The sequence below is a fragment of the Chiloscyllium plagiosum genome, chromosome 2, assembly GCF_004010195.1.
Source record: "Chiloscyllium plagiosum isolate BGI_BamShark_2017 chromosome 2, ASM401019v2, whole genome shotgun sequence".
Taxonomy (NCBI): Eukaryota; Metazoa; Chordata; class Chondrichthyes; order Orectolobiformes; family Hemiscylliidae; genus Chiloscyllium; species Chiloscyllium plagiosum.
Genome location: NC_057711.1, coordinates 128929438 through 128951718, shown reverse-complemented (window position 1 = coordinate 128951718; position 22281 = coordinate 128929438). Strand labels below are relative to the sequence as shown.

Here is a 22281-nt window from a genome sequence, read left to right as displayed (position 1 = left end):
ACCCTGGGATGGGGTGTGGATGTTAGTTGGGATACTGGGATGGGGTGGGGATGTTAGCTGGTGCACTGGGATGGGGTGGGTATGTTTGCCAGGGCACTGGGAGATCTCTCATCCTCTACTGTCCATTGCATTTGGCCTTTTTACATTTACTTGAGAAATCCGAAACCAAAACAGAAAATGCTGGAGAAACTCTGCAGGTCTGGCAGCAAGTGTGGAGAGAATGCAGAGATAATGTCGTACTACAAGTTGGATCTGCCTTAGCTCACTCATACATCTGCTTTAAGAATAATATGTAAAACAATTTTAAACATTTTGCAGTGGCTTGTTTTCATCTGGCATGCCTTTCAGATTTAAAAAAGATAGTGTTACTCTTCCATCTAGGCCACTGGCAAGATTTATATTGCACTTATGTTCACTAATGCATACTTCAAATATGGATCTGGAACATAGGACCTGGGTCTGTGCCCCAGCTAAAGACCTGCCCTCAAGGAAGGCATGGTGGCTCAGTGGTTAGCATGGTTGTCTTTTAATGCCAGGGACCCGGGTATTCCCACCTCCGGTTACTGTCTGTGTGGAGTTTGCACATTCTCCTCTGTCTGCATGGGTTTCCTCCCACAATTCAATGACGTGCAGGTCAGATAAATTGGTCATGCTAAATTGCCCATAGTGTTCAGGGATGTGTGGGTTAGGCGCATTAGTCAGGGGGAAATGTAGAGTAATAGGGGAATGGGTCTGGGTGGGTTACTTTTCAGAGGGTCTGTGTGAACTTGTTGAGCTGAAGGGCCTGTTTCCACACTGTAGGGATTCTATGATTATATGAAACTGTAGCTATGAAGTATGAGGTTAGAATCTGTGCACAATTCCCTTGAGTATGGCCTGAAACCATGACCCATGCTACTCCTTCATTTGTCCTTCAACATTCAGAAAGACAGCCAAAATATCACCACTCCATTTCCTGCAGTCAGTCTCTTCACTGATGAGTGCATTTATATCTTAGAATGCACATCCAGCAGAGATTTACCAAGCTTGCTTTTTTCAGGTGAAACGTTATCAGCTGCATTTGGACCTTGAAAGCATGAGATGATCTGTTGGGAACTTCTCACTATGCTTTACCAAGTTGGTATTGTTTCAAAGTCATTTTTAAGTTGTTTCCATTATCTCCAGGAGGTTGCTTCCCTGTTGTTAATCTTCCATCAAAGGTTTTCTCAGGATTATTTCAAATTTGTACACCACATTTTGTGATGAGTGTTGCTGTTTGTTATTGGTTCTTTAGTCAAAACATCCACTCCTACAGGCCAGCTTTTGATTTAAGAATTTTGGTGTCAGGGATCTTGTCTTAACATTTAATCTGCATTGGGTATGTCAAACAACTGAGGTGAAAATGATTCATAGACATAAAACAGATTTATTAGATCATTGACCCTTCATACTTGGTCTGTAGGTTTTTTTTTATTCTTGATTTCAGCAAAAGCTTATTGGGTTGAGGTGTTTCTGAGAGATGCTGCTGGAACTGATATAGATTGTTCCAGATAGAGAGAATCTTTTCAAAGTTTGAAGTATGGAATAGTGAAGCTAAGTGTAATATAAATATTACCTGTAGCCTAGATGTAAGAATACCACTGTCTTTTTAAATGTGAAAATCATGCCAGATGAAGACAAGCTGCTATAAAGTGATTAAAATTGTTTTGCATATCATCCTTCAAGTAGATATATAACTGAGGTAAGGCAGGATCACTGGCAGTACAACACTGGGAAGGTCACTGGACCCAAAACGTTAACTCTGCTTTTTCTCCACAGATGCGGTCAGACCTGCTGAGTTTCTCCAGTACTTTCTGTTTTTGCTTTAGATTTCCATTATCCAAACATTTCCTCGTTTTAGTTTACGAATAGAGTGAAATTGTGTTCTTTTAAGTATTGAAGATAAAAAGGCACTTAATGTGATAAAAGTATTTGATAAGCTTGATAGGGAAAACAACTAATTGTTTCAGGAAAAGCTCCAGGTCATGGGCACATCATTTTAAAATTAATCAGGGGTGATGCACAGTGGAAATCTGAAATTCTCTTCTCCAGAAAGCTGTTGAGGTATAATCAATTGAAAATTTCAAAACAAGATTGATAGAATTTTGTTAATTAGGTGTATTGAGATTGCAAAACTTTCTCAAGGGCAATTAGGGACACGCAATAAATACTGGATCACACCACAAGAGTCACTCCAAAAAACTAACAATGGAGTTAAGATTCAGATCAATCTTGATCTAATTAAAATGCATAACAGGTTTGAGGGGCAGAATGGCTTCGCCTAGCTTCCATGTTTACTGGGAAGTGTATATTTCTTCCCTTCTTTGCCAAGTTTATAGAGATTCTGTTTGCCTTTTTTTCAATAAGAGGTAGATGTAGGATATTTCAATACAGTATATTGATTACACTGCAATATTAGATGTTGTCAGAGCAAATTTGTGTAAACTTATAATCAGAACATTGTAGCTAATGATGGAATCACAACGTAAGTTTTGTTGTAATTAATTGTAAATTCCTTTTTAACTTGAAATAATATTTAACTTAAAAAAAGCAAAACTTTATATCAGACCCATTGAGCAAATCCTTGTGTATTAATTTAAAGCAAGTGAATAAAACTGAATTTTCAACAGAAATTTAGTGTAATACTGGGGCCAATTGCTCAGCAATTACAGTCCAAGAAAAAGTTTTGGATTGGAATTTTTTTTATTTTCCAAGTATTCCCAAAATTCTTTCTTGATTGTCCATTTCCTTTCATATCCTCCCAATCCTCTGAAAGGGAGAATTCCACTGATACATATTCAAATCATTCATTTGTCGGATATATTGTGTTTGGTAAATAACATTGACCTGATGTCTTTCAACATGATAATGTGCTAAGCCCTTCTTAGTATTTTTGTACCAAGGTATTATCAGAACAATCAAACTGTGGATAGTGAGAATCTTGATCCCAGTGTGGAAATGTCAGATATTGAGAAGCATGGGTTTAAGGTGAGAGGAGAAATGTTTAAAGAAGATATGTGCGGGATTTTGTTTTTTAATGCAGAAGGTGGTAGGTGCCTAGAACGTACTTCCAACGCAGGTGGTAGAAGCAGATATGGCAGCAATGTTTCATAGGCATTTAGACAGAGATATGAGAATAGAGGGATATGGACCATGTGTACAAAAAGATTAGTTTAGAATGGCATAATGGTTAGCACAGACCTGGTGGGCCGAAGGGCCTGCTCATGTGCTCTCTGTGCAATGTTATGTCAGTTTGTCCTAATATACTAAAACCTTAACTTCCTAATTTTCCATTTTCAGTTAGTGTTTTGTTGAGTTTTGTTAGATTTGTGGCACTCAGTCTACCATGGCTCAGAGAGACTTCTCCCAAACAGCCTTCTGCTCTTTGCCTCAGTGTTTGTGTAACCAGGCTGTTGGAGATCCTTCTCAGGAGATGGTATAGTGCTGGAGGTGGAAGGACTTGCTGCTGCTAAAACCTTCTGATGTTCACACCACTGGGCCAGATTTAAAGCCAATCACACACCACGTCAGATATTGCAATTTTACCCAGTGACAGACATCAGGTTCCAAACTCTGTATGAGGAGGATTTTCTTGAATGGTCCAGAGAAGAGCAAGATTACTCATTTAGGGATGGGGAGACCACACTAACCAACCGACCCAGTGCTATACGCCCCCTTGACTGTTCAGTGCTCCACAAGCTGTACCTTGTGGATGGTGAACAGGTTTTGGGGAGTCAGAAAGTGAGTTACTTTCCACAGTATTCCTAGCCTCTGACCTTGCATTTGTAGCCACTGCGTTTATATGGAGAATCCAGTTGAGTTTCTGGTCAATGGTAACCCCCAGAATATTGATAGTGGAGAATTCAGTGATGTTAATGTCATTAAATGTCAAGGTGGTGGTTAGATTGTCTCTCACTGGTAATGGTTGTTGCCTGGCCTTTGTGTAGTGTGACTGTTACTTGCCACTTGTCAGCTCAAGTCTGTGTATTGTCTCAGTCTTGCCGCATTTGAACGTGGACTGCTTTGGGATCGGAGGAATTGTGAATAGTGCAAAATGTTGTGCAATCATTAGTGAACATCCCCACTTTATGATGGGAAGAAGGTCATTCAAGTATTGAAGGTTTTATCAACAAGAAACAGATAAAGAAGCAAGAATAATAATAATGATTTAGTTTAGTTACAGCACAAAAACAGGCTAGTTAACCAAAAACTCCAAACTGGCATTTATTCTCCATATAAATATTCTCTCACTCATCTTCATCTGACCCCATCATTGTATCACTTTGCTTCTTTTGTATTCATGTATTTTTCTAACTTGCCTTTAAATGCAACTCACTTCAACCCTTCCTTGTGGTAGTGGGTGTCACATTCTAGCCAATCTCTATGTGGAAAGATTTTTTCTTTGATATCCCTCTTCCAATCATTAGTAACTATTTTATATTCGGTACTGACCTAATACAATTTCTAGCATGTCATGAAGATGAATCATAACCCCAAATTACCTGCAGAGATTTTGAAATTTAAATGCAGTGTGTTTTTATTTAAAGCTGAAAATGTGTTGCTGGAAAAGCGCAGCAGGTCAGGCAGCATCCAAGGAGCAGGAGAATCGACGTTTCAGTCATGAGCCCTTCTTCAGGAATGAAGGATTCCTGAAGAAGGGCTTATGCCCGAAACGTCGATTCTCCTGTTCCCTGGATGCTGCCTGATCTGCTGCACTTTTCCAGCAACACATTTTCAGCTCTGATCTCCAGCATCTGCAGTCCTCACTTTCTCCTAGATGTTTTTATTTAAAGGAAAGATAGACAAAGCAAATGCTGGCTGAGAATATAAATTCAGTAGCTGTCTAAAGACTCTGTGTTTAATACACTGAGACCTGAGGGGAATCATTGAATGTCACAGCTGAAGAATGTCAAAGGATCATCAGAAAGAAACATTTCAAAGGGCAAGATGCCATTCAAAAAACTGAACTATGATCTCCTATTGGTGATGACCCAAGCTGGAGACATGATATGAATGAAAAGAAAGGCAGTTTTGTAAGAAAGACATGTTTGAGCTTTACTCCTCCAGTAATACAGAAGCAAGGGGGTTAAAAAACTAGTTGTGACCCTGCTGTTGGTACGTGTTTAGATACTAGAGAGCCAGTGTCCCAGTGTGCTAGCTTGTGATTAAAGATTCACTGTGCTAAATTATGGCTGTTATGTGGCTTAGCTGAGAACTTTGACAATACCGCCCTATATGTGCATGTGAAAGAAATAAAGGGCCAAGTTTCATGCTTTTTTTTGGCTTTGTGTGAGTTGCTCAAGTTTTTTGGAAAGTTTGTCACCACTAGTGGGTTGTCTTACTGCATTTTACCAAACTTGCGTCATCAATTACATACCATACCCTTGTGGCATCTCCCAAATTGGATTTTCACCCCAATATACCACACACGATTCCAAAACAACTAATCCTAACCCATCACTCAGCAGATATCCCTGAATTCACCAGCATCCCGTACACTTGTGCCATCTTTAAAAGCCTGTTGTGCACCTGGGCCATCACTGTCAGTCTGGAGCTGCCCTGCACAGTCTCTCACAATTACCTTGGACATGGCAGAAAGGAGTCGACGTGCGCAAATTCCCCAGCACAATGGGGAAAATGTCAATGTCCTTCACTCAGTCCAGGTTAACTTCCACTATCTTCTTCTCACACTCACTCTATCTCTGCCATTGTCACCCAGCTCCTACCAAGCTCCTCTATCTCTCTCACTATTGCTGAATCATCTTACCCATTTGTGCTCAGTTACCCCAAGCTCCAACCAAATTAATCCTGTTAGGCCTTTGCACTGCCTTTTCATTCACACGCCATGTTTCCATCTGCATCAACAGTAAGAGCTGTACCACTACTTCCATCTCCCATAATAGCCCCTCCTCTCGCAAACTCCTGCAGCAAAGTCACCCACAATGGGGCAGAAAGACTCCAGGATGGTGGGATTCCCAACATTTGGCTTCTCCCCTCTTATGAGGAGAGCATCCTGATTCTGATTCCCTGAGTGCGGCCTGGATTCCTATCAGAGGCTGCCCTTGACATAATGTATTGGGAACCCCTGAGTACAGCTTTCCTCATTGTTCTTGGCTGAGGCCAGCTGATCACTGTGAGCAGTTTCCTTTGTGGCTGCACATGGCTCAAATTTAAGCCTGATATCTCTGGCTGAGGGACTAATCACAAAACTGCTAGGTAGGGATGCTGTGAGCATCCAGATAGGCTTTGAGTGAGTGAGCGTGATAACAGTGAGTGAGGGACCTGGGACAGTCCCTGAGCTGGGAGTGTGTCCCTGGGCACCCAGTCTCCTTGCTGCAGTGTTACAATGAGCGTTACTGGGGTAGCCCATGGAGCAGTGTTGAAGAGCAGAAGCCTTGTGAAAGTGGTTGGGAGATGTGCCGTGAGAGTTCTTAGAGACTGGTACATGTCGGATTCCAGTGACCCTGCATGTGGAGTGGCAGGGCCCTCTGTCCATGGGCCTGATGTCCTGTTTTCAAAATAGAGGCCATTCACACCAAGTGGGGAATGGTACCTGCTCTGGTTCCATGTCAGGGTTTCTCGATATCTAGCTTGCTTGGTGAGTTCAGTAAGGTCAAAAGCTGTATATTGATGAGAAGACCTGTGCTCTCCACAAGGTGTTGAACAAGCGTTGATCCCCATTGATTGGCATCTCACAGATCATAAATATGTTCCAACTTGTAACTTTCTAGATACAGTAATAATATAGAAACCATTGAATTTTGCAGCACAAAGGAAGGCTACTTAAATTGTAAGCTACAAATTAGTTCCACTCCAGTGCTCCTTCTCCATTATTTTAAATATTTATTTTTCAAGTATATATTCAATTCATTTGAAAGTTATTATTGAATCTGTTTCTCCAAAAGTCTTTAAGTTAATGCATTCCAGGTTATAACATCAATTACATAAGTAGGGAAGATGTGTTGGGTAGGCTAGAGGTTATTAAGGTGGACAAATCCCCGGGACCAGATGGGATCTATCCCAGGTTGCTGAGGGAGGTGAGAGAGGAAATAGCTGGGGCCCTGACAGATATCTTTGTGGCATCCTTAAATACAGGTGAGGTGCCGGAGGACTGGAGGGTTGCTCATGTTGTCCCCCTGGACAAGAAGGGTAGTAGGGACATTCCGGGTAACTACAGACCAGTGAGCCTGACGTCGGTGGTGGGGAAGTTGTGGAGAGGGTACAGAGAGATAGGATCTATTTATATTTAGAAAAGAATGAGCTTATCAGTGATAGGCAGCATGGTTTTGTGTGGGAGAGATCATGCCTTACCAACTTTTTAGAGTTCTTCGAGGAAGTGACCAAGTTGTTAGATGAAGGAAGGGCTGTTGATGTCACATACATGGACTTTAGTAAGGCGTTTGATAAGGTTCCCCATTGTAGACTAATGGAGAAAGTGAAGTCACATGGTGTGCAAGGTGTTCTAGCGAGGTGGATAAAGAACTGGTTGAGCAACAGGAGACAGAGAGTAGTAGTTGATGGGAGTTTCTCGAAATGGAGAAAGGTGACCAATGGTGTTCCTCAGGGGTCAGTATTGGGGCCACTGTTGTTTGTAATATACATAAATGATCAAGAAGAGGGCACTGTTGGTATGATCAGCAAGTTTGCAGATGACACAAAGATTGGTGGAATGGCAGAAAGCATTATGGACTGTCAGAGAATACAGGAGGATACAGATAGACTGAAGAGTTGGGCGGAAAAGTGGTAGATGGCTTTCAATCCAGACAAATGTGAGGTGATGCATTTAGGCAAGTCTAATTCTAGAGCGAATTATACAATGAACGGAAGAGCCTTGGGAAAAGTTGATGGGAAGTGCTATATTTTCACGGTTTTCACATGTATGTGTAATTCATACATAAACCTTATCTAGCTGTCTCCCAATTCGCTTTGGCCCTTTAATACTATTTGAATACAAAATGCTCACAGGTTTTGTTGGTGCTTTCACTTTAATAATCTTTTGCAGTGCTGATGAGTCCTAATTCCCATCTAATTTCATTGTGAATTCACCAAGGGTAGAGGTTAGTCAGTTCTCCCACTTCCTCTCTTTATTTCACGTTGACTGTCGGGATTTCTAATTAGAATTCACATCTGCGATTGGACAACGATAAAGAAAATTAAGTGCTGCTACAGTTTGTCAAAAGCTTCCTGTGCTGTAAGGCACTGCACAATATTTGTTGATTTATTTATAATATAACAAATACATAACAAAATGCTTCAAGATAATTGGTTACATTGAAATATAATAGTCACAGGTCAACTATTTTGTTTTCAGATAATAGCTAGTTAGTTATTTTCTCCTCAGCTCCAGTTTGGTCAGCTTGGGTGGAGGGGTCTATGACTATGGCTCCCTCTAATATAAATATTAGTTCTGCTTTTGTCATTTGAAAAATGTAATGTTACTGTGTAGGTTAGAAAGCAATTCACATTTCAATAGATTTTCTAAGCCAGAAGTTTCTTTGAAATGTGTATATCACTTGTTCATTGTGGCGTAACTGCCATTGTTTTGAGAAAACTATGATATTATCACCACATGTCAGCTCCACTTTCAAATGGTACATAGGTGATTGTAATCGACACACATAGATTATAGCATTTATTGTCGTGCAATGAGTACATTTTTCATCAACTTCTGTAATTCTCTTGACAACTGGTACAAACCTGATAAAATGTCTGTGCCAATTGTCATTGGAAGCTTTTGCTTAGCCTCAGTTCTACTCATTCCAGACTGTAAACTAAAAACAATAGTGTTGTTGTGTTTCCAACAGATTTGTTCTTCAGTTAATGCCGCACTGCTGTGCTGCCAAATATAGGACAAAGGGTTGTCAGAGTAACTAACAAATATGCAAAGTCTTTACTGATTTTGTTTTTGTATGACCCTTGGTTTATAATTGTTGCAGTAATTTTATGAAAACCCAAAGAAATGTCTGTAATATTTTATGATTTGGAGATGCTGGTGTTGGACTGCGGTGTATAAAGTTACACAACACCAGGTTATGGTCCAACAGGTTTAATTGGAAGCACTAGCTTTCGGAGCATTGCTTCTTCATCAGGTGATTGTGGACAACCACCTGATGAAGGAGCGTCGCTCCGAAAGCTAGTGTGCTTCCAATTAAACCTGTTGGACTATAAGCTGGTGTTGTGTGATTTTTAACTTTGTAATATTTTATACATTCTTACCAACATATAGGCAACAAGTGACTTGTATCTTATCAGCTGCCGTAAATGGAAGTGTTTTAAGGGATTGGTTGATATGGAATTTAAGTTTTTTTTAATGAGTTTTTTTTGTGAGATAGACATGTCTGGAGTATGAGAAGATCCATGGTGACTATCAGTGTTCCAAGGCCTAAAGCAAAGTATCAAACTGACGAAGCTACAACACAGAAAATAAGTTACAAACAGCAGAAGCAACATGTTGTAGATGAACATGAGAAATCCTGCAATCAATGGATTAGATCTAAACTCTGCAGACCTACCACACCTGTTTGTCAGTGAAGGTGGACAATGAAGCAATTAATCAGCGGTGGGGTCCACAAACATCACCAACCTCAATGAAGTGGAAGCCAAGCAGCTCTGTGTAAACACAGGGCAGAAGCATTTGCAATTATGCTCAGCTTAAAGTGCAAAGTGGATGATTAATCTTGGCTTTCCCCTGAGGTCTTAAGCACAATAGATGCTGATCCTCAACCAAAGTTAAAAACCACACAACACCAGGTTATAGTCCAACAGGTTTAATTGGAAACACTAGCTTTCGGAGCGACGCTCCTTCATCAGGTGGTTGTGCTGTGCTATGCTGTGCATGATATCAAGAAATGACCAAAGTCACTGAATATGCAAAGGCTATGGGCTCTGACAATATAGAATTAAACTGTTGTGTTGCAAAACTAACTGTCCCTAGCCAAGGTGTTCCAGAACAACTGCAACACAAAAATCTATCCAACTGTCAACATTCTGGGGATTATCATTGACCAGGCACTGAACTGGACTGGCCATATAAATACAATGGCTTCAAGAGCAGGTCAGAGGCTAGGAATCCTGCAGTGAGCTCCTGACTCCCCAAAGCCTGTCCACCATCTACTAGGCACAAGTCAGGAGTGTGATGGAATGATCCCCACTTGCCTGGATGGTGCACTCAAGGAGCTTGACACCAGCCAGGACAAGGCAGCCCACTTGATTGGCACTACATTTGAGAGCACCCACTCCCTCTGCTCTGACACTCAGTAACAGCAGCTGCAGCATCTAGAAGCTGCATTACAGAAGTTCTCTTTGCACGGGACCTTCAAAACCAACAAAATTTCCATCTAGAGAAACAAGGACAGGAGATACATGGGAACACCACCACCTTCAAGGACCCTTCCAAGCCACTCACCGTCCCTGACTTGGAAATATATCACTGTTCCTTTACTGTACCTGGGTCAAAATCGTGGAATTCCCTCCCTAAGTGTACTGTTAAGTTGGTCCAATTAGAGAGCCCTGGCTGACAGATATAAACAGGAGTGTGGGAGGCCCTCTTGTGGTTCTGAGGTGGTATCCCTAATCCAGAATTGAGAGGCCTGGGTTCAGTCCCACCTGCTCCAGAGGTATTTAATAACTTCTCTGAACATGTTAATTAGGAATTATAGGATAATAAAAATCATAAACAGGAGAGTGAGGGGTTCTGCTCTCTCTAGGAACCGGCTCTGAGCTTGTGAGGTCAGTGTCATGTACGATGCACGTATAAGTAAAGGTTGACTTAGTGATGGGTTATTTCAAACACAAAGCTGGATGTGTCCTATTTTACAGAAGCTCGTGGTCTTTTCAGTAGGTCACACCAACCAGCAAAAGTAAAATCACACTCAGTTAAAAGAGCCTTACAATAGCACTGTCAAATCAGAATGTCCACTGCATTGTCAGCATTGCTGCTTCAGTGCTGTTGCATGTTCCACCATCCCATCAGGGAATTCACATTTCCCAAAGCCCTGCTGTAGAGGAAGGACGAGGCAATAATTGGAACAAAATCTTATCCCACAAAATCTCGTGGGTTTGAAAAAAAGATAAAAATCACACGGCACCAGGTTATGGTCCAACAGGTTTAATTGGAAGCACCCAAGCTTTCGGAGCGACGCTCCTTCATCAGGTGATTATCAGATTATCATCAGATTATCACCTGATGAAGGAGCGTCGTTCTGAAAGCTAGTGTGTTTCCAATTAAACCTGTTGGACTATAACCTGGTGTTGTGTGATTTTTAACTTTGTACATCCCAGTCCAAACACCGGCATCTCCAAATCTTGAAAACAAGAGGTTGCTTTGTATCTAAATCTAGTTTGGGGTTTCAATAAACCTTTATGAGTCACTGTGTCTTCCCTTAGCTTAATATCTAATAACCATCTTCTCTTCAAGTCAATGTAATAAGTATTTGGTATACAAATGAAGTTAATGTCAGAATACAGCATAAATATATATAAGAGAAAAGAGTTATTTCTGATGCAAATCCTTTGCTCAAGAGAAGAACCAAACCACAAATGTCTCAACGAAGAAAGACAAAAAAATGAGGATATTTCAGACATGAAGAAACCTTCATAGCTCTGATGACAAATCTGCCATTGGAGTATTCCTGGTTTTCATTTTAGATTTTGATGAGTAAGTTCTGTATTTTCCACCACCTTCAAATTATATTTCAAATCTCCAATGGCTCAAGGGCTTTAATTTGCCTTTGGGAATGGTTTTGTGGAAGTGCACAGTTTTCTTTTTATTTTAAGCTAATAATACTTGAAACCACAATAAACTACTGAATCACAAAAGAAAGGAACTTGCATTTCATGAGAAACAAGAGGTTTGAGGGACTAAAAGGCCTGTTTCTGATCCTTTCTCTTACATTCAGAATAAAACAGAGCACCACAGATTGTTCTAGTTTTTGTATGGTGCCTGATGTCTGAATAGTGGCTGGTTTCTTGTGCTGATTTCTTTTTTCAGTGAGTCATGAGATTTTATTTTGTAGTTCCTTCACCTTTATCTGGAACTGAATGAAGCTTTGTTTGAAGCAATGAACCTATACTGTTCTAAGGATCTGTAGGTTTTGAAGTTCAATTAATTTGGTAAACACACAATAAAATTATTATCTCAATTGAAGTGCTATGATAATATAGTGCTATGAGATGATAGTGTTATTAGTTAGGTATTATCCAGTGTCAGTCCCGATGGATAAGTCTTACCGAGCCAGAATCAGCCTGAAAGTAAAGCTGCTGAATTCGCTAAATGCTGTAAACAAACCGAAACACAACTCTGTTTTAACTGCGTGAGACCTTTTTTTGAACCACGTCTTCATAACTTTGGTTTTATTGAATTAGTCAGTTTTCCTTCAGGGTTGTTCAAGACTCAAATTGGAACCACCGACACAATCAAAGAATCCAAAGCTACTAAATGGAATCATAAAAATAAGTGATGCTGGAAGAGACAAGTATCATATTAGTGCAGTAAAATGTGCTTTTCTAAATGGGAAATGAGGTACATTACTGAGTAGGTTAAGGAATAGCTTTATTCTGTCCCATATCTAATACTATAATCAGGTGAAAGAAAACAGAACAGGTCTATTTCCTTAACCTTGACACTGTTCACTGCAGTCACCTCAAAGTTTGTGGGTGGCAGATGCTTTCAGGGGTACATCAGCAACAGGTAGCTGTCATCCAAACAAATATATACTCTTCTTAACATTTCTGTTCGAAAATTGATGGGATCACAACAGGACATTAAATTAGATCTCGGGAAATTGCTTTGCCTATCTCCTTAATTTCCCCATTGCAGATATTGACTGGAACAAATGTTGCTGTACTGTTCTAGACACAGACTGGGCGCTATGGGAATTCTTGGTTTCATGATTAAAAATAAATTATGCCAGTCTCAGCAGATTGAGAATTACAATAAAAAGAGGAGGGATGGGAACTTAATATTCTGGCTACAATGTATTCAGGTACAATAACAAAAGGAGGGAAACAAAAGGGGTCTGGTAGTATTGATCAGAAAAAGGATTAAGTAGGTGGAAAGGCTGTTGTGGTTGAGGGGTGAAAGGCAGAGGGTTTTGGTTGGAATTAAGATGACAGTACAGTAGCTATAACACAACAGGTGTGACCTACATGACACCAAATCGTGGGAAGAATAATGAAGCATACATGGCACCAGCACTGTGCTAAATGTGTAGTGGTAATGTCACTGGATTAGTAATCCTGAACCCTTGGCCAATCCTCTGACTTCCATCTGGAATCCCACCATCATAGATCATAAAATTTGACTTTAATAAAATCTTCAAGAAACAAAAATTGGGAATGTGAAGCCATTGTTGACTGTCATGAAAACCCATCTGGCTTGCTAAAGTCCTTGAGGGAAGGAAATCTGGGCCATTAGGGATGGACAATAATTCCTGGCCTGGCCAGTGACACCTACATCTCATGAAGAAATAAATTGAAAAGAATTATATTCAATCACAACATGTGACCTCATGGTCTGGTACATTTGCCACTCTATCATCACCATCAGGGCCGAGAACCAGCTCTTAAGTTTGGTGGGAAGTGTAGGAGAGCGTGCCAGGTGTAGCATAAGTCAAATCTTAAAAGGAGATGTTAACCTGGTGAAGCTACATCAAAGGAGAGTTTCCAGGCATAAATACCGGAAGCACCATTGAGTAGTAGACAAGGAGCAATCCCACAACCTGTGGGTGATGTTAAAGCTCTGCATTCCAGTGGTGGACAGTTAAACAATAAGCCAGAAAAGCTGATCTCAAAATCATTCCTATCCTCAATGATGGCTGAGGCTGATCTTTAGTGAAAAGCACATGCTGAAGCATTTACCATCATCTTTGCCCAGAGATATCAAGTGAATCTAACATCTCAGCATCTCCCTGAAGCTCCCACTGTCATAGTACTTAGCTAATTCAAATTCTTCTTGACTCTTCCTCTGTGACTCATCATGTTCTGAAGAACAACATTGACGGACTCAAAATGTTAACTGTTTCTGTTTCCACAGATGCTGCCAGACTTGCTGAGTTTCTTCAGCACTTAGTCTGTTTAATTCTAATTTATAGCGTCTGCAGTTTTTTTCCTTTTATTTGAGTATTTATCCTCAACTTTCATTGGCCAGACCAGGAGTTGAGAACGTCATGTTGAGGTTGTACAGGACATTTGTGAGGCCACTTTTTTCTGCATACAGTTCTGGTCACCCTGCTGTAGGAAGGATATTATTAAATTGGAAAGGGTTCCTAAATGGTTTACCAGGATGTTTCTGGGTTTGGAGGATTTAAGTTACAAGGGGAGGCTGGATAGGTTGGGACATTTTTCACTGGAATGTAGGAGGTTGAGAGGTTTATAAAATCATGAGGGGCATGGATAAAATGAATAGCAAGGGTCTTTTTCCTAGCATGGGGGAGTCCAAAACTAGGGGGCATATTTTTAAGGTGAGAGGAGAAAGGTTAAAAGGGATCTGAGGGGCAACCTTTTTACACAGAGGGTGGTTCATGTATGGAATGAACTGCAGAGGACATGGTGGATGCAGTAACAGTTACAACATTTAAAAGATATTTGGTTAGGTGCATGAATAAGAAAGATTTAGAGGGATATGGGCCAAACGGGACTAGATTAGGGTCAATTAGACTGGAAATGTCAGCTCTTTTCTCTCCTTACAGATGCTGCTAGACCTGCTGAGATTTTCCAGCATTTTCTCTTTTGGTCTAGATTAAAAGCACAGCAGGTCAGGCAGCATCTGAGGAGCAGGACTGCTCATTGTCCAGAGCCTGTGCATCATCTACAAGGCATAACAGAGGCTTGTGATATAAGTGCCACCTGACAGCACTCAAAAAACTTAGCACCGTGAGCACAAAGTAGTAAGTGATTGTCATCCATCAGCTGAAATATCCATTCCCTCTGCCCGTTGTGCTCAAAGGCAGAAGTGTGTATCTTTCTTCAGTGTATACTGGAGGAACTCAACAAAACTCCAACAACAATATGTTTCAAACAAACAACCCTGATCATCTAGTAGAAAAGGGAACAGACCACTTTGGGAACACCACTCTTCTCTAAGTCACATACGGTTATAACTTGATACATCATTATTATCCTGTACAAATTCTGGAACTCTCTATTCTTGTATCTACACCATGTGCCCTGCAGTGATTCATGATGGCAATTCACCACCACCTTCTTACGAGATCATAATAAGGTTGACCTTCGTAGTGCTCATATTCTACAGAATAAGAAAGCACCTTCAGAGGAGTAGTATACTAACTGTGGAAACAGGAGTATCACTGTATGCTATAGAAAAGACTGGGAGTATTTCCATTTCTCTGTCGAAGAGCTGGCATGTATGTTAAGGATAAAATTCATTTATAGATCTGAATCTAAATTTTATGCCAATACACAATTATTATTTTGTAGTGAATAATATTGTTTAGAAAGTGCTTACGATATGCAATTTTTGTATTTATAAAATTCTGATTTATTTGAACTTGCAGATCTAGTTGATGTTGTGAAGGACATTCTGACCAACATCCAGGACAATAACATATCTGTCTGGGTTATGGGGAAAACATGTACTCTCCATGGAGTGAATACCCTCGCAGATAAAGTGGAAGAAGTACCAGGCAGCCCTGTGTCAGGAACATGGAAATCTACCATCAATCTGAAGTCCACCTTTCTGTATATATTCACTTCGGGGACAACAGGTATATAGCATTCTGGCTTGGATCATTTTTTGAAGTTTGTTTTATTTGAAGATAGAAAAATCTATGAATTTTCTTGCGACATTACAGAGCAATAACTTGCATTGATGTAGTTGATTGGGCTTTAAAAATAACACTGAAAATGTGTTGCTGGAAAAGCGCAGCAGGTCAGGCAGCATCCAAGGAACAGGAGAATCGACGTTTCGGGCATAAGCCCTTCTTCAGGAATGCTCTGATCTCTAGCATCTGCAGTCCTCACTTTCTCCTTTAAAAATAACACACCAAGGTACTTTAAAGAGAAGAAAACAATTTGTGGGCACAGTCAAGGCAATAGACAGTAAGCTGTGATTGAGAAATTAGGTGACAAATGATTTGGTCAAAAAAGGAAGTTACTTAATCCTGGGTAAGGAAAAAGAAAGTTGGGGAGGTGAAGGGAGGCATTTCCAGATAGTGGTGGAACAATCTGTCATTGTCATTGTGGGGAAGGTTGATGGAGAAGTGTACTAAAGATATCAAACAATAAGGCTGGAAGGAGTTTGCATCATTGGGGGGACAGGGCTGTGGAGGATTTTCAAAATGATAACAAAGACATTAAGTTTCATTTGTAAGCATCTGGGAATATTGTGAGGCAACAGTAGATGGCTTGAATAAATATCCCAGTCATGTTATCCAAACAAAATGTGACTGCCTGTAGATTGTGTGTGTTCTTTGAGGGAGATTGCTACAACAGAAGCACTTTGCATTTACATTGTACTTTTATCATAACAAGTCTCTTTAAAAGGATACTTGACCACACCATGAAAAATTATTATTTATTATTGTTTCTTTTAATTTAGTTTGTTCTGATATTCTTTCTCTAAACACATTTCAGCTAAGAATATTATGTAAAATACAACATAACATTCTAGAATTACAATTATTATTGTCAGTGTCATGTAGTTGACCTTATCTACATCATAGCCCGAGTGACACATCCTGTTTAACCCTCCTGCTCACATGATTCAGGTGAACAGAATTGGTAAACTTACCTGCAACAGGGTTAAATGGTTTAATGTAGGTTGAACAGAACAACTTGACTTTTATACTCCGCTAATGTTTATAAAGCCCATCTGATGCTCATCTCAACCATGGCTTTGTCTGACATTTACATACAGTGTGGAAACAGGCCACTTGGCACAAATCCACACTGTTCTTCCTGACCCAGACCCATACACCTACCCTATCCCTGCAACCATGCATTTACCATGGCTAATCCACCGAATCTAAACATCCTGAACACTATGGGCAACTTAGCATGGCCAATCCGCCTAACCTGCACATCTTTGGACTGTGGAAGGAAACTGGAGCATCCGGAGAAATCCATGCAGCTGAAGGTGAGGTCCCAGAAGACAGGAGGGTAGCGAATGTTGTACCATTATTCAAGAAGGGCTGCAAAGAAAAGATTGGGAACTATAGAGCAGTAAGTGGATAGGGCCGAAGGATTTTGTGGGTTACAGGGGGACATAGATAAGATGCAGAGATGGGCAGAGAAGTGGCGAATCGAGTTAAATGCAGAAAAGTGTGAGGTAGTTCACTTTGGAAGAAGTAACAGGAATGCAGAATACTGGGCTAATGGTAAAATTCTTGGCAGTGTAGATGAACAGAGAGATCTTGGTGTCTAGGTGCATACATCCCTGAAAGTTGCTACCCATGTTGATAAGGTTGTTAAGAAGGCATACGGTGTGTTGGCATCTATTGGTAGTGGATTTGAGTTTCGGAGCCATGAGGTCATGCTTCAGCTGTACAAGACACTGGTAAGGCTGCGCTTGGAGTATCGTGTACAGTTCTTGTTGCTGCATTATCGAGAGGATGTGGAGCTTTGGAAAGGGTGCAGAGGATATTTACCAGGATGTTGCCTGGTATGGAGGGAAGGTCTTACGAGGAAAGGCTGAGGAACTTGAGGCTGTTTTCATTAGAGAGAAGAAGTTTGAAAGGTGACTTAATCAAGACGTATAAGATAATCAGAGGGTTAGATAGGGTGGACAGGGAGAGCCTTTTTCCTCGGATGGTGATGGCTAACATGAGGGACAGAGCTTTAAATTGAGGAATGATAGATTTAGGACAGATATCAGGGGTAGTTTCTTCACTCAGAGAGTATTAGGGGTGCAGAACGGCCTGCCTGAAACAGTAGTAGACTCGCCGATGTTAAGGGCATTTAAATGGGCATTGGACATACATATGGATAATAAATGAACAGTGTAGGTTAGATGAGCATCAGATTAATTTCACAGGTTGGTGCAACATCGAGGGGTTGAAAGGCCTGTACCGCACAGTAACGTTCTATTCTATTTTCTATAAGCCTAACATCTGTGCTGGGTTGGTTACTTGAGAAGATTCTGAGAGATAAGATATACATGCATTTGGAAAGACAGGGTTTGATCAGGAGTAGTCAGCATGGTTTTGTGCGTGGGAGATCATGCCTCATAAATGTTAAAGGTTCTTTGATGAAATCTCTTGAAAGGTTGACGAGCACAGGATGGGAGACGTAGTCTGTATGGATTTTAGTAAGGCCTTTGATAAGGTTGCACATGGTAGGCTGCTCTGGAAGGTTAGATCGAATGGAATCCAGGGGGAGCTGGCAAATTGGATGCACAATTGGCTTGATGGTAGGAAGCAGAGGGTAATAGTGGAAGGATGCTTGTTGGACTGGAGGCCTGTGACTAGTGAAGTGCCTCATGGGTCAGTACCGGGTACATTACTGTTTGTTATCCATGTCGATGACTTGTATGAGACTGTCCAAGGCATGATTACTAAGTTTACAGATCACACCAATGTAGGCGGTATTGTGGACAGTGAGGGAGGTTATCAGAAATTGCAGCAGGACCTTGATCCACTGGGGAAGTGGGCTGAGAAATGGCAAATGGAGTTTATTATAGATAAGTGTATGGTCTTGCATTTTGGAAGTTCAAATCAAGGTCGGAGTTTCATGGTGAATGGGAGGGCCTTAACGAGTGTAGTGGAACAGAGGGACCTTGGAGTTCAGGTGCACGGTTCTCTGAAAGTGGAGTCACAGGTAGACAGGGCAGTGAAGGCGGATTTTGGTACACTAGCCTTCATTAGTCAGTGCATTAATTATAGTAGTTGGAAAGTTATGTTGCATTTGTACAGGACGTTGGTGAGGCCACACTTGGAGTACAGAACTTGGAACATAGAAAAGTACAGCACAGAACAGGCCCTTTGGCCCACGATGTTGTGCCGAGATTTAATCCTAATGTAAAATATAGTAACTTAATCTATGCACCCCTCAACTCACTGCTATCCATGTGCACGTCCAGCAGTCACTTAAATGTCCCCAATGACTTTGCTTCCACCACCACAGCTGGCAACGTATTCCATACATTCACAACTCTCTGCGTAAAGAACCTACCTTTGACATCTCCTTTATACCTTACTCCGAGTATCTTCAAACTATGACTTCTCGTACCAGTCAACCCTGCCCTGGGGAAAAGTATTGTGTTCAGTTTTGGTCACCTTGCTGTAGGAAGGATGTTATTAAACCGGAAAGAGTACAGAAGAAATTTACAAGGATGTTGTTTGGACTCAATGGTCTGAGTTATAGGGAGAGGTTGGACAAGCTAGGACTTTTTTCTTTAGAGGGTAGGAGACTGGGGGCGGGTCTTATATGATCATGAGAGGCATGGATAGGGTGAGTGCACTCAGTCTTTTTTTCCCAGGGTTGGGGAATTAAGGACTAGAGGACATCAGTTTAAGGTTTGAGGGGAAAAATAAAAGAGAACCTGAGGGGCAAGTTTTTTTACACAGAGGGTGGTACACATATGGAATGAGCTGCCAGCGGAAGTGGTTGAGGCGAGTGCATTAATAACATTTAAAAGGCTTTAGGAAAAACACATGGATAGGAAAGGAGTAAAAGGATATGGGCCAAGTGCAGGGAAATGGGGTCAGTGTGGATGGATATTTTGGTCAGCATGGACCAGTTTGGGCCATAGGGTCTGTCTCCTTGCTGTAGGACTCTATAACTCTAACAAGCAAACTCCACACAGTCACCTGGGAGTTAAATTGAACCCAAGTCCCTGGCGCTGTGAGGCAGTAGTGCTAACATCTGAGCCATCGTGCCACTTCTTTGAACCTGGCCTTATTCAGTAAGACAGCAAAATCCAAAAGATTTGAAACTCAAATGTACATAAACAACAATCCAATGTCCAAATGAGAATGAACATATTCTATTGGTATAGGACTCCTGGTTCCATTTAAGTTTTAAAACTGCAGATCTTCCCGACCAGTTAGCACCAACCAATTCACCTCAATAATATGTTATGTCAATGTATACAAATTGTGTTAACTGAAGAATTAAACTTTGCATTGAGTGATAAATAAACGAACCACACTTACAAATGCCCAACATAACATATATAATAGGAGAGCAAAGAGCAGTTAGAAATCTGATACATAGACAGAAAATGAAGGAAGTTCTCAACAGTTTGGGCAATATCTCTAGAGGCTGAGGAACAGATTCAATGATGTTGGACTGGAGGCAGTTCAGAGAAGGTTCACTTGGATGATCCTTGGGATGGAGGGATTGTTTTATGAGCAAAGGCTAAACATATTGGGACTATTCTCATTGCAATTTTGATGAATTAATCTCATTAAAACGTATTCGATTCTTAAGAGGCTTGATAGGTTAAATAGGCAAAAGTGATGAATTTCTGATGAAGGGCTTTTGCCCGAAATGTCGATTTTTCTGCTCCTCGGATGCTGCCTGACCTGATGTGCTTTTCCAGCACCACTCTAATCTAGACTCTCTTGATAGGTTAAATACTGAGAGGCTGTTTCCCCTCAGGGCAGAGTCTAGGGCCAGAGGGCACAGTCTCAGAATAAAGGGGCACCAATTTAAGACTGAGATGAGGAGGAATTTCTTCTGTGGGTTTTGAGTCTTTGGAATTCCTTTACACAGAGAGCTGTGGGGGCAGAGTCCTTGTGGATATCTAAGACTGAGATGGATTCTTAATCAGTCAGAGAATCAAAGTTTATGGGAAAGATGCAGGAAAGTGGACATGAAGAGTGTTGGATCAGCTGTGATCGTTTTGAATACTGGAGCAGGCTCCACAGGGTCAATGGCTTCCTCCTGTTCCTATTTCTTATGGTCTTACAGGTTCATGATCTGTGCTAGTTCTCACAAAGGGTCACTGACTTCTGGTTGTCTCTGCCAGACATGCTGAACATTTTCAACACATACCATTGTTTCTTGGAACAGTCCTTCTCCTTGTGAGGCTTTTATTTCCATTCAGCAAGTGACCCAGCAGCTGCTGTTTTTGATCTCATTTGGCTCAATATTAAACATGTTTTTTTCTTTAAAAAGCCATGAAGAAAGTAACATGCAAAAATCAATATTTATGCAAAAAGTGTTAATTAAAGGAAGATTAATTAACAAAAACGATTATTAAAAGAACTAAATCGCAGATCCAATTTAGTGTACACTTTTTTATCCTTTTCACTTCAAAGTCGTTCGAGAGAGAGAGAGACAATCTCGGTTCCAAATTCTGGCTGTCAGGGGTGGTATAAGCACTGAGGTAAAGCAGTGGGCCTCACAAACACTGACTCTGCTTTTGTCTCTGGTGGTACAGACATTGATGCAATTAATCCAGACGGTATTGGAAGCAGACTTCCTTCCAGACTGGACTCTCTTCTCCAGCCCAATGTGTGGATAAGGTCTGTTTTGTGAGGATGGAGGATGGATTGCCTATATCTGGCTCAGTCCCAGTCTCAGGGTTCCCTCTCCTTGCGTGTCCCTTTCTCTCTGTCTCTCTCTCCCCTCCCTCTTCCTATCTCTGTCCCATGTCTGTCCCTCTCACACATACACACATTCTCTCTCTCTCTCTCACTGTCTCTCATTATCACACACAACTGTTCTTGCATGTACTCTCATACTCACTCACTTACACTCGCGCTCTCCCTCTGGGCCTAGTGGTCCTTTACCAATGTGAAGCCTGCTGTAATAGTACTGTAATGTGAACATTCAGGTGGGTAGTGATGCCTCAGTGCTCCAGTCAAGTCTTTTCTTATCCGAATCACCAGGCAGATTTGTCGCATATTTGCATTTGCTTCCAAGCAGACTTTATGTTTTTAATCTCTACATCTTGACAATAGCTGATCATGAAAAGCTTTCAAAGACATCATTGCTCTTGTGGTAGAAAAATAGATTCTATCAGTTCATTAATTTCACTTGAGAAGGCGTTTGGCAGAGCTGCTTGTGTCAAGAGGGAGGAAGGTAGATTTGGTGAGGTCAGATTGAGAAGGACCAGACACCACTGAGGAAGAGGGTCTGGCAAGGCCCAGCATAGGCCCACTCACAGCATTGAGAGGGAGAAGTTGGGAAACGCCATCTGCTGGAGAGGCAAAAAACTAAGGACTTTGCCTGACCTTGCACTCTCAGCTTTGAGCAAGGTCTGAAGTACAAAATGCTGTCGCAGAACAATCCTCACGTGAGTACTAACATGTGGCAAGGATGTAAGAAGGGTTAGAGGATTCTGGTGTGTCATATGTGGCC

At 41.1% G+C, this 22281-nt stretch overlaps 1 protein-coding gene across 1 annotated transcript in view; it reads left to right on the top strand.

Annotated features, from left to right (window-relative positions):
- The window catches only part of slc27a6 (solute carrier family 27 member 6), a 75689-nt gene that overhangs the window by 4863 nt on the left and 48545 nt on the right, over positions 1-22281 (top strand). The window contains exon 2 of the mRNA XM_043718061.1: positions 15531-15740. Within this exon, the coding sequence (XP_043573996.1) occupies positions 15531-15740 (210 nt within the window). The remainder of the gene's footprint in view (positions 1-15530; positions 15741-22281) is intronic.